Source organism: Orycteropus afer, unplaced genomic scaffold, assembly GCF_000298275.1.
Source record: "Orycteropus afer afer isolate SDZICR_OR568_19922 unplaced genomic scaffold, OryAfe1.0 scaffold00571, whole genome shotgun sequence".
Lineage (NCBI taxonomy): Eukaryota > Metazoa > Chordata > Mammalia > Tubulidentata > Orycteropodidae > Orycteropus > Orycteropus afer.
The window spans coordinates 181,025-194,064 of NW_006922158.1; the positions used below are offsets into that span (position 1 = coordinate 181,025).

Consider the following 13,040-nt stretch of genomic DNA (forward strand, 5'->3'; position numbering starts at 1 on the left):
ATGTTCCCTGCAGCCATGGTCCTGAGCCCACAGTCCAACTACTCAGTCCCTCTGGGTAGCTGGCTGTGGCCGAGAAGTGACTACAACCTTGTCCCTTGTCAGCTCTAGTATATATATGGAAATTCTTACAGAACATACAAATACACTTGTAGAAACATTGTCTACCAACCCTGTATATGGTCATGGGCACACTCCCCCCTGCATAGATATATTGTCAGAATTTTTTCCAGCTATTTATAAATAATATAATACTTTTTTGCTAATATAAGTTTAATTTAAGAAATAATCCCCAAAGGCTGTAGCTCATATTGATACTGAACGTAAGCCCCTTCAATGACGATAGATGCAAAAGAAAAGTTTTATATGTTGTAGAAAAAATGAGGGAAGAAATGAGGCTGTAAAGATTGTTGAAGCTTTCAGAACACAGATACATACGAGATCACTGGTGCTACCGAGTGTAGAGAATAAGGTCCAGGCAGTTGGTTTGAACATCAGTTCCCTTTCCTGGAAAATTATCATGCAACTTGGTCATCTTATTACAGTGTGTTCCTTTCTCGTTGTCCTAATGGATAAAGAAGAAAAAAGTCTCTGTTCTGATCCGGTGTGAAGCTGATGTACCCTGTGCCTCAGCTTTGCCGTGAATAGAGTAACCGCCTAACAGTTGTAAGAACGTTTGAAGAGTGTTAAAGGAAAAAAGCTCACTGAAAGGTTTTGAGCTTGGGAGTATACACAGCAGTGTTGGTGAAGAATAACCGTTAAAGAGAGAATGCTCTTCTCATAGCACCTCTCACAAAGGAACACACTCATCCTTCTATTGCAGCCTTTTTCAGGGAGGGTTCCATGTGAGAATGAAACCTAGAAAAATGATTTGAATGACCCTTTTCTCACTTCTCTGAAGGATGGTACGCAGCCAGTACCATTCGAGATGCCTAGGAGATCAGTAAAGTCATTATGTACCCTGGTGGAACTCTGGAGGAGAAAGCTTATATCCAGAGCATATCCTAAGAGAATTGTTAGCTGTGTACATGTCTTAATGGAGGTGAGCAAACACGCTACTGCTGGGATGACTCAACAGTATGTTTATCATCAGCTTTCATTTTTCTTTGATGTATTTTTAAAGGATGTTGCATAGAAAGAGTCTTTTTCCAGCCAGTATTTTGAAAAATGTGGCCAGGGAGAAAGAAGGTTGTTGATTGTCTTTTCTTTTCTCCAGCCAGCTGCTATATTGTTATATTTTAATGTGGTCAAATCTCATTTACGTCATGGGGCCCTTTATGTGTAGGTAAGGTAGCATGATATTAAAGGCCATTCTGTATTATTAAAACAGTATCAAATCTACTGTCCCCCAAATGAATGGGTTACTTGGAACATTTAAACCCAGTGTTGTTTAAACTTTTTAGTTTTCCTTGAGCCTCGGAAATTTCTAAATGTAACCACCAGAAGTTAATGTTAGTGGTATATTTCAATAAAATACATACAGGTTAGGGAATTTTAATTTGGTCTTAGTTTTTTTTTTTTTTTTTTAAAAAAAACTTAAAGTAAGGGAGATATGAAAAGAAATTGGTGTACACAGTATAGCAAGCTGTCACAAGCATATTTACTTCTCGCCTTTGACCAGAAAGACATTGCAGAAACCACAGGGAGAATTCATTATATTCTTAGGAATGTGGTTTTCGCTCTCCTCTTCTTTGACACGACTTGTATGATGTCTTTGAGTCAGGACTTTTTATAACACTGGTACCTCCGTTACCTGAGAGGAGAATTGATTTAGTCACAGCGAGCACTGTGGCCAGAGACCTGCTGGCAGCGGTGAGTTTCTCAGCTGTTTTTCTTTCTGGGGTTGCTGCTAGAGAAGGCGCCTTCACAGACCAGAGTTGGACTGTGAGTTCAAGATGGAGAGAGTTTTCTGTAACTGCCTGCCTTGGCCTTGGCAGAGTTACGTTCTTTCAGAAGTTTGGTGTGGAAGACCCAGCTAGGTACACTAAAAGTATCGTTGAATGGATTTGAATTCCTTGGAAGCCTTTCATACCCCCTTTTCCTATCTAGAGAAGTCCATTTCAGTGAGTGAATACATACTAGGCATTTGGCCCCTTCTGATATTCTAAAGGTTGAAAAGGCACTTCAGTCACCTTTGTTTTCCCCATAGGAAGAACAACCCGTGATGACTTGTAGTATTGCACAATATTCTTTATATTCTTAGGCCTCTGCTGGGAATAAGTGGAATTTGTCATTCGTTTGCTCACTTTAGAATGTTAGGGTTTTGAGGCACTTAGGCCCTCGGGCCCTAGGCAGTCTTAAACAGAGACATGAAAGAATAGTGCCGCATGGTGTCTTGAGGATGCAGGAAAAGGCTCGATCCAGCTTTCATGTAGAGGGCTTTAAAATGTTCTGCTTCCTGGAATTGTCATTTAAGTAACAGCTGAGTTTTCTTGCTAGCTGGATACACTGAAGGTTGTTTTTTTTTTTTTTTAACAATAGCCTTTTGTCCTTATTTTAGCAATTAGAATTCAAAGTTTCCTCTTCTGCTCAGATTTCATCATTCAAACGCTATATTAGATAACAGTTTTTAAAGTACAAGTTGCTTGTAGAAGTATGAGCAATCTCTCTTTTGTAGCTCAATAGTGGCCTACCAGCCAGCTGGAGACAACAGTCACACCTTTGACGTCACAGCCATGTTCAAGTCCATTGGGATTTTCCTTGGGATCTTCAGCGGCTCTTTTGCGATGGGTGCTGCTACTGGAGTGGTGACAGCTTTAATATCCTTGAATGGCATTTTGTCTTTTTGTGTTCCTCTGGTGAAGTAGTTGAACGGTCCATTCTGTGTTTTTTCCTAATTCCATAATTGGAAGAGTAGTATAATTATTAACTTTGTAACCATGTTTGAAAACATTAGGTAACAATATTTACCAATAAATAAATAAACTTCACTGTTTTGCACAGGGCTCAGTGCCCTAAAATTTTAGATACAAAAGTCTAACTAGATGTGAGAACCCTTTGAGGGTAAAGTTTAAGATTGTAGATTAAATTGATATAAAGGTAGAGACAGTTCAAAGAGCTTCTGTGTGTTCTGTGCTCCTGCTCAGACTGGCAATCTTTTGCTCTTTGTTTAATAGTGCAAACAGGAAATGTAAGACCTGATGCCAAGTGAACAAAATGCGGTTCCTGGGTTAGGATATATGGGTGTACATCTCAGCTCTCCCCGATTTTAACCTTTCTGCTGTGGCCATGGACTCAAGTATAGCGGGGATCGTGGAGCTGGTGCGGGACTGGGTGATGTTTCATTCTGCTGTGCATAGGGTCGCTATGAATTGGAGACAACTCAACGGCACCTAACAGCAACAATGACAGTGCTAGAATCCTGGGCTGGGAGCTAAAGGGACCTAGGTTGTAGTCATGGCACTACCACTGATTAACCATTGGAAACATTGGGCCAGTCATTCTTCTACTCCTTCAAGAAATATTTACTGAGTGCCTACTATGTGCCAGATGCTACACTAGGCTCTAGGTTTCAAAGATGAACAAGATGAACATGGACCTGCCTTCATGGTGTTCACAGCAGCACAGCAGACACAAGCATGTTGGAAGCTTTTACACTTCACCTCTTTGGACCTTGGTGTAGGGAAGTGGGGGGCAGACACAGCAGGAGAGGTGATTGAGACAAGATGAGCTCAAAAGACACTATTACACAAAGCAACTACGTTATTTCCTGAGGCTCTCTGAGCTTGGCTTGTGCTGGAAGAGACTTGTTTTATGGACTTTACAGGCGAACTAAAGCATGTAGGGGCGGTAGGAAGAATTCTGAAGCAGGAGCCAGGACAGATAGTATCTCTTCCTCATTGCCTGACAGGTTTCTGGGGAGTAGGCATATATCTTATTAATCTTTTTGTTGTAGTACACATTTGTTACACTGAATCTGGATTCTAGCCTGAGATTGTTCACAGCTTAAAATGGCCACTACCGCTTGTCATTGAAGAAACACTTTTGGGACTAGTATAAGTGAGTGAAGTCCCTCAGTTTCTTCCTCATGAGATGCCTATCTCACAGAGGGTTAGAGGAGAAAATAAATGTGAAATCACATGGAAGTTACTTGTTTTTATCAATGGAAATGTCTATAATTAGGCAAGCTGTCTTGCTTTAAGGAGCTCTGGTGGTATAGTGGGTAAGGCATTTGGCTGCTAACCAAAAGGTTGGTGGTTTGAACCCACCAGCTGCTCCACAGAAGAAAGATGAGGCAGTCTGCTTCCATAAAGATTTACAGCCATAGAAACCCAATGAGGGTTGCTATGAGTCAGAATCGACTCAATGACGTTGAGTTTGGTTTGGTTTGGTCTTGCTTTGGGTTGCACATTAATGGAGTGCACATGTTAGGTATCTGATATGTGTGGCTCTGGTATCTTCCTGTCCTTTTCTGCACGGTGCATGTTGCCCATAAAACTCACTGAAGGAGGCTGCTGACAACGTCTTAGCAAGATGCTCATTTGAAGAGTTGCTTCATGTTGCTGCCTCCTCATTCTGTGACTGTTTTGTTAGAATGATTAGAGGACCCTTTTTTTTTTATGGTTGCTTTGCTGTTATTTTTCTAGCCACACTTCTTTATTATGAGAGCTTGTCACCAGCCTTAACAGTCTTACGTAACAAAGTTCACCAAATTACGGGAGTTCCAGTTGTTGGAGACTGGCCTGTTCTTCTTGATGTCCTGGAGTACTTTCCTCTTGGCTGAAGCATGGGGTTTCACAGGTAAGTTATTTCCTCTTTATAATTTTAAACCCTCACAACACGTGATTTTACCAGTCCCTTGTCCGACAAGTGGACAAACTCTTAGTATTTTAACACACATCTTATGGCTGGGGTTTATACTGTCACTTTAAAGTATAAAAAAGATTTTCAGTGTAAGTAGTTCCTCTTGATAAAATAAGTCACAAATTAAAATTTTAATACAAGCATAGAACCTGCTTCTCTACAATAAGAGCCTTCAGTAAAAAAAAGTTGGGACCTGTCCTTTCATGTGCACTTGGAACTCATTGTCTTTGTAGGTGTGGTTGCAGTATTGTTCTGTGGCATCACACAGGCACATTATACATACAATAACTTGTCCACGGAGTCTCAACATAGAACAAAACAGGTAAGAAAAACTTGATAGTTTGTGAATAAACTTTTCCTCTCAGCATAAGAGAAGTCTTTTTTTTTAACCCCCAAATAATCTTTGAACTGTTCAAAACAGTATCTGTTCATTTCTGCTTTTCTTCCTTTAACTCCAAAAATAGATCAAGCTAGTTGAAAGCTGGCAGTTTTTAGTGTGACAGTGGGTCAGCAGAATAGCCAGGAGCTGTTAGGATTGTGGCTGCAGTGACTAGTCCATTGGCTTCCTTTCCTCTTAGTGTTTTTTCCAATTGAATGGCTAAGGAGCGCTGGTGGTACTGCAGTTAAAGCATTGCACTGCTAACCAAAAGGTTGGCACTTTGAACCCACCAGCCACTCCGTGTGAGAGAGATGTGGCAATCTGCTTCCATAAAGATTTAATAGCCTTGGAAACCCGGTGGGGCATTCTGTTCTATTCTGTAATATTACTATGAGTTGGAAATCAAACTCCGAGTTGGAATCGTCTTGCGGGCAGTGTTTGGGAGCTCATTCTGTTCTAACTAAGGAGCTCTGGTGGCACAGGGCCTAAAGCATTTGACTGCTAACCAGAAGGTTGGTGGAGGTTGGTGGTTCAAACCCACCAGCCAGTCCACTGAAGGAAGATGGGCAATCTACTTCCATTAAGATTTACTGCCTCAGAAACCCAGAATCAACTTGGTGGCAGTGGGTTTGGTTTGGTTTTCATTCTGGTCTAACTAGAGCTACTACTGTGTGACACAGGTAAGATTAACTTCTGATCTTCCTAGAGCTACTGCTGTCTGATCCAGATAAGATTATACCCTTCAGCCTGCATTTGAGGCACTGCACAGCTGCAGTGTAGAGGTTGGCAAACTAAGGCTCTTGGGCCAAATCTTGCCCACATCTAGTTTTTCTAAGGTCTGGGAGCTAAGAGTGGTTTGTATATTTTTAAATGGTAGAGGGAAAAAATCAAAAGAAAAATAGTATTTTGTGACATGTGATGGTTACATGAAATCTAAATTCCAGTGTCTATCAGTAAAGGTTTATTGGAACACAACCATGCCTATGTATTTATGCTCAGTCTGTGGCTGCTTTGGCATTGCAGTAGCAGAGAGGAGTAGTTGTGACAGAGACCATTATATGGTCCACAAAGCCTAAATTATTTACTGTCTGACTCTTTGCAGAAAAAGTGTGCCAGCTGCTGGTATAGTGATTTAAAGCATGGACTCTGGAGTCATTTGTATGGTTTCAAAGCCCAGCCCCACCCTTGCTTGCAGTATGATCTGGGCAAGTGACATAACATCTCAACAGTTCAGTCTCCTCACCTTTAAAATGGGGATAATAATAGTACCTACCTTAAGGAGTTACTGTGAGATTAAAACAAGACAGTACATCTAAAGTCCTTAACGTATTTTATGACATGTAGTAAAAAACTTGATAAAGTTTAGCTGTTATCCTTAAATAAGTAAATAGTAATAATCAGTATATTGAATAATTTTAATTTAAATACATTATTCCATTTCTATTCCCATTTTGGATTAGAAAGATTAAATAACTTGCCCAAAGCCACACAGCCAGCAAGTGGGGAAGACAAGATTAAAGCTGAGGCGTTTTGACTCCTAGGCCCATGTTCTTAACACTGTCCAGTGTTTGTGGGACAGTGTCCCGGTTAAGGAACAGTGGTAGATAACTATGTTGGAGAGAGGGATGCCAGGTTTGGAGGGCCTTAAATTCATTTATTCAGCAAGTCTCATCCCTGCTGTGTTGGTAATGCTTGGCTAGGCTGATGTGAAAGTGGGTGGGCAGGAAACAAGGGAGGTCCAGGACACGGGCCTGAAATGTGTAGGCCCTGTGCATAGGAGGCTTGCTCCCTAAATGAGGGGCAAGACCTTGGTGAAAAGTGAACCCACCACACAGCAAGGCAGTGATACAAGAGCTGGCATGAGGCTCTCTGTGCCAAGGTGAAGGAAGCTCAACTGTGTCCCAGAGCCTTTAAAGAGGGAGATGCTTTGAAATGTCCATTTTGATAGTATCACTTGGTGGGTGTGTGGGAGATAGGAGGGTGGGAGAGAAGCTGGAGGCAGAGATACCAGTTAGGGTCCTTTTGTGGCATTATGGGTAAGAAGTGATGAGAGCTGGACTAGGGCATTCTAGACTGGGATAAAAGAAACATTCCAAAAGAAAAATGGGCAGGATTTGGAGGAGGAAAATAAGATTTATCAAAAATGGATAGTTGGAGAAGGGCTGCCTATTGACACAAGTGAGGAAGAAACATTTCTGGCTTTTTCTGTGAGACTAGATATGTTGTCTCTATGTTCTCTCCCCTCTTAATCACATATTTTAGGGTGTGTACTCAGTGCAATCGAGTCAGATCCGACTCATAGCAACCCCTCCTTGGGTTTCCCAGGCAGTATCACTATGGAAGTAGATTGCCTAATACTCCTTGTATTATTTGGTTTGAACTGCCAGCCTTCTGGTTAGCAGTCAAATGCCTCAGGCACTACACCACCAGAGCTCCTTGGTTTTGGTTTTGGACATGGGCCTTGATGGCGCAGTGGCTAAGTGCTCAGCTGCTAAACAGAAAGCTAGTGGTGTGAACCTACCAGTCGCGCTGTGGAAGAAAGACATGGCAGTCTGCTTCTGTAAAGATCACAGCCTTGGAAACTGTATGGGACAGTTCTGTCCTGTCCTGTAGGGTCGCTTTGAGTCGTAATTGACTCCATTGTAACTAGTTTGGTTCTTTTGTATATAAGCTTTACATATTTGAAGTTTCTGTTTCATTGTCTTAGTAAGAGTCATGTTTTCAAATTATGCCACTCAATTTTGTTACTGGACTAACCTTTTAAATTTTGTTTCAGTTGTTTGAGCTTCTCAATTTCTTGGCAGAGAATTTCATCTTCTCCTACATGGGACTGACACTGTTCACCTTCCAGAACCATGTCTTTAACCCAACATTTGTCATAGGAGCATTTGTATCCTTTATTATGTGTTCTCTTTAGAAAACTTTGTTAAAGATGGAAATTGTCATATGTTCTTAAGGGGTGGCATGGTTGATAAGAATAGATCTAAATATATGAATATTTTCCTGTGATTAAGACAAACAAGGATTTCAGCCTGTTTTTCTGTTCTCAAAACACTCCAGTGGCAATTTTGTTCATTGCACATATAATGTTGACAAAAGGAATGACAGAAAAGTCTTCCACTATCCTGCTAACCCCAAAAGAGAAAACTGGTGGTGGTCTATTACTAAAGAGAAGAGGATGGATACTGGGCAACAGTTAGCAGTCTGTGCCACTGGGTAGTAGTTAGAAGATGACGGGAGGTTGAACGAGGCTGCTGTTTTTCCTTCTCTCAGTGTGTCTGTGTCTAGCTCTGTTTCTTGCCTTTCCTCCTTGTCATCTCTTCTCTCTTTGTCTCTCCCCTCCACCCATGAGCAAATTAAATCTTAAAAAAAAAAAGAAAAACAGTAGAAGGGGTGAAGCTGGGTATACATAAAAGAGAGCCATCAATAGTGTAAGACTCATAAGGAGGCAGGAGGAGGTGGAGCCTCGGGAGAGGGATTGGCCGTCAGTAGGAGGGCCATGGTTCTGCCATTGTCACAGGATAGGGCAGGCTATGGAGAAAGGAAGGCACATTTGTGGGATGGAGTTCCTGTCTGATGGCTTCTGTTATTATCAGTAAAGTTGGCTGTGAGCTCCATCTGCTGAGAGGGAAATTTGGAACAGATGTATATCAGTTATCTGTGGTGTAACAGATTACCCTAAAACAGCAACTTCTAAGTGTTACCTCACAAAGTTTCTGAGGGTCAGGAATCCAGGAGCAACTCAGATGGGTGGTTCTCTAGCCAGAATTTCTCATGAGGTTGCAGTCACACTGTTAGCTGGGACTGCAGTTTCTGAAGACTTGGGCTGGGGCTAGAGGATCTATTCCATGCTCACTCTCATGGCTATTGATAGGAGGCTTCAGTTCCTTTCCATGCAGACCTCTCCATAGGGCAGCTCACTACATGGCTTCTTCCAGAGTGGTAAGCCGAGAGACAGAGAGAGAGAGAGAGAGAGAGAGAGAGAGAGAGAGAATGAATGAACCAAGGGGGAAGTTGTAGTGTTTTTTATAACCTAATCTTGGAAGTGACATACCATCATCACTTCTGCTATATTCTGTTGATCACAGATAAACCTGGTACAATGTGGGAGGGAACTACAAGAGTGTGAATGTTAGGAGGCGGGGGTCATTTGGAGCCATCTTGGAGGCTGTTTTGTATAGGTGATAAAAGTTTTGAGGAAACTAGAGAAGGTTTGTTAATTGTTGTAAGGAGTAGAAGAGTAAGTTGACCAAAGAAGTGCAGTAGGCTTGCCTGGCAGTATGAGGGACCTATTTGAGTTTAGAGACTAGGTATTAACAGTAGAATCAGTCTGCCCTGTTGCATGACTCCATCCACAAGTGTTTAGCTGTAAACATGGAGAAAAGAGATAATTGGATCCATCCAGGGTTGGGGTTTGGCCAAATGGATGCAATGAAAAAGACAGGGGCAAATGAATTTAAGGCGTTTGAAAGAGTATTGTTAAAAAGATAGGTAAAAAAGGAACTAAAGAAATGAGACTGGTTGTTTGAGGAGAAAGTAGAGGTATCATTGGACTGGAGGTGGCAGTGAGGTAGAAAAATGATCGGAGTAGGAAAGTTGAACAAAAAACATGGAGATACTATGATCAGAAATAGGAATGTTTAAATTAGTAATTTTTGAAAGAAGTATAAAAAGACTACGTCAGGATGAAGATTCGCCCAATATGATTAGCAGAAATATTTTTACAATTAAAATGCTGAAGAGGTTCTTTGATACAAGAAAGTGAGGTATTAGCAAAATGTGATTCTGGAGAGTCTTATTCTGGAAATGAACTTTAGGCAAAAAAGAGAAAGCCTTATTAATCAGAGAAGCAGCTTAACTGGAAGACTACCATGACATCAGTAACTTCATATCCTGGTAGTCTTTGAGAGATTGTGGAGCAGTCAAGTGGCTTGATGAACTAGTAGCACTATATTTAATCCAGAAACAAAGCTAAATATTCTCTCTAGGTTTCTGAATCGATTAAGAATTGCAGTTCTTCGATAAAAATCCTACCATGAAAATCGACTCTTCACAGGAGAGAGTTGTTCTCTTTCTGTTTCTGTTAGTTAGGTTATAGGTTTGATTTCATGTGACAGAGACCTAGATGAACAGACACTTAAAGAAGAAAGATATTTCTTTCTCATGTAAAAGTGTGAAGTGGTGTCAGCAGGGACCCAAGTCCCTACCTTGTTGCAGTAGGAGTTGCCCCTGTTCTAACCATCCAAAGTGGCTCGCTCATGGCTGCCAATTTCCTTTAAGGGCATCTTTCTCCAGAAGATACACACATCACTTCTTTTTAGCAGCCCATTGGTCACACATACCTGCAAGAGAGGTTGGGAATTGTAGTCTTTATCAGATAAAAGTCAGGAGTGGAGGGTAAGGTCCCTACTACTCACGAACCAAAGGAGACTAGATAATGGAGATAACTAGCAGTTGCTGCCCATATGTTTTGTTGTTGTTTTATTTTTTTAAAAGAGAATTTTTAAAATAAACTTTTTTATTTTAAAATCACTTTCGATTTTTGGAGAAGTTGTGAGTTCCCATATGTACCCCATCCAGTTTCGGCTTTAAGCATCACTTATTAACACCTTCATTAGTATGGTACCTTGGCCATAATTAATGAACCAATACTGATATAGTAGGAGCTCTGGTAATGTAGTGCCTAGAGCACTTGACTGCTAACCAGAAGGCTGGCAGTTCAAACCCACCAGCCACTCCTTGGAAGGAAGGTTGGGTAATCTACTTCGGTAGTGATACCGCCTCGGAAACCCAAGGAGGGGTCACTATGACTTGGGACCGACTCAATGGCACATACCAACAACAACAACAACTGATACAGTATTAACTCTACTCATATGTTGTTTGGTTTTACCTAATGTTCTTTTTTCTGTGTCATGATCCCATCCAGGATAACATGTCACAATTAGTCCTCATGTCTCTTTAGGCTCCTGGGCTGTGACAGTTTCTGAGACTCCTTGTTGGTGAGGCCTTCAGGAATACCAGTTAGGTATTTTGGAGAATGTACCTCAACTGGAAAATGTCTGATGGTTTTCTCATGATTCTTCTTGTTGTTAGGTGCCATTGAGTCAGCTCAGACTTACAGCAACCCTGTGTGCAACAGAACAAAACACTGCCTGGTCCTGCACCATACTCAGAATCCATGCTTTGCTCAACCCCATCATTATAGGCACTGTGTCAATACATCTCGTTGATGGTCTTTCCCTTTATTCCTGACTCTCTTCTCCAGGGACTCGTCCTTTCTGACAACATGACCAAAATAGGTGACACAAAGTGTGGCCTTTCTCACTTCTAAGGAGCATTCTGGCTGTACCTATTCCAGGGCAGATTTTTTCTTTCTTCTGGTAGTCCATGGTATATTTAACATTCTTCACCAACACCCGAATTGAAAGGCATCGACTCTTCTTCGGTCTTCTTTATTCATCGTCCAGCTTTCACATGCGTATGAGGTGATTGAAAATACCATGGCTTGGGTCAGTCACACGTTAGTCTTCAAAGTGGCGTCTTTGTTTCTGAACACTTTCAAAGAGGTCTTTTGAAGCACATTTGCCCAGTGCAATATGACATCTGATCTCTTGACTGCTGCTTCCGTGAGTGTTGATTGTGGATCCAAATAAAATGAAATCCCTGCCAACTTCAATCTTTTCTCCATTTATCGTGATATTGCTTATTGGCTCAGTTGTCAGGATTTTTGTTTTCTTTATGTTGAGGTGCAATCCATACTGCAGACTGTAGTCTTTAATCTTCATCAGTAAGTGCTTCAATTCATTTTCACTTTCAGCAAGCATGGTTAGGTTGTCTGCATATTGCAGGTTGTTAATGAGTCTTCCTCCAATTCTGATGCTGTGTTCTTCATACAGTCCAGCTTCTTGTATTATTTGCTCAGCATACACATTGAATAAGTATGGTGAAAGGATACAACCCTGACACACATCTTTCCTGATTTTAAACCATGTAGTATCCCCTTATTCTATTTAAATAACAGCCTTTTGGTCTATGTATAGGTTCCTTATGAATACAATTAAGTGTTCCAGAATTCCCATTCTTTGCAATGTTATCATACACAATTTGTTATGATCCACATAGTTGAATGCCTCTGCATAGTCAGTGAAACAGGTGAACATCTTTTTGGTACTCTTTGCTTTCAGCCAAGATTCATCTGACATCAGCAATGATATCCCACATTCCACGTCCTCTTCTGACTCCAGCTTGAATTTCTGGAAGTTCTCTGTCAGTATACTACTGCAAGTGCTTTTGAATTATCTTTAACAAAATTTTACTTGCATGTGATATTGTTTGATAATTTCCACATTCTGTTGGATCACCTTTCTTTGGAATGGGCACAAATATGGATCCCAACCAATTGGTTAGTCAGGCAGCTGTTTTCCAAATTTTTTTGGCATAAATGAATGAGCACATCTAGTGCTGCTTCCCTTTGTTGAAACATGTCAATGGGCATTTTGTCAATTCCTGGAGCCTTGTCTTTAGCCAGTGCCTTCATTGCTGCTTTTTCCTTCAATACCGTTGATTCTTGATCATATGCTACTTCCTGAAGTGGTTGAATGTTGACCAGTTCTTTTTGATACAGTGACTCTGTGTGTTCCTTCCATCTTTTTCTTCTTCTTTTTTTTTCAAATTGTGATATGGGTAGAAGTTTACAGAGCAAATTTATTTTCCATATATTCATGCACATTTTGTATCATGACATTGATTACTACCCCATAATGTAATAGCTCTCTTCCCACTTCCTCCCTATTCCATCTTCTTTTGATGTTTCCTGTGTTATTTAATATTTTGCTCACAGAATCCTTCAGTATTGCAA

General features: G+C 40.9%; 1 protein-coding gene across 1 annotated transcript in view; it reads left to right on the forward strand.

The window, feature by feature from the left end:
• SLC9A6 (solute carrier family 9 member A6) overlaps positions 1-13,040 on the forward strand; it is a 63,787-nt gene that overhangs the window by 24,336 nt on the left and 26,411 nt on the right. Inside the window, exons 7-11 of the mRNA XM_042782996.1 lie at positions 2,615-2,756; positions 4,632-4,737; positions 5,034-5,122; positions 7,956-8,069; positions 9,091-9,121. Of these exons, the coding sequence (XP_042638930.1) occupies positions 2,615-2,756; positions 4,632-4,737; positions 5,034-5,122; positions 7,956-8,069; positions 9,091-9,121 (482 nt within the window). The remainder of the gene's footprint in view (positions 1-2,614; positions 2,757-4,631; positions 4,738-5,033; positions 5,123-7,955; positions 8,070-9,090; positions 9,122-13,040) is intronic.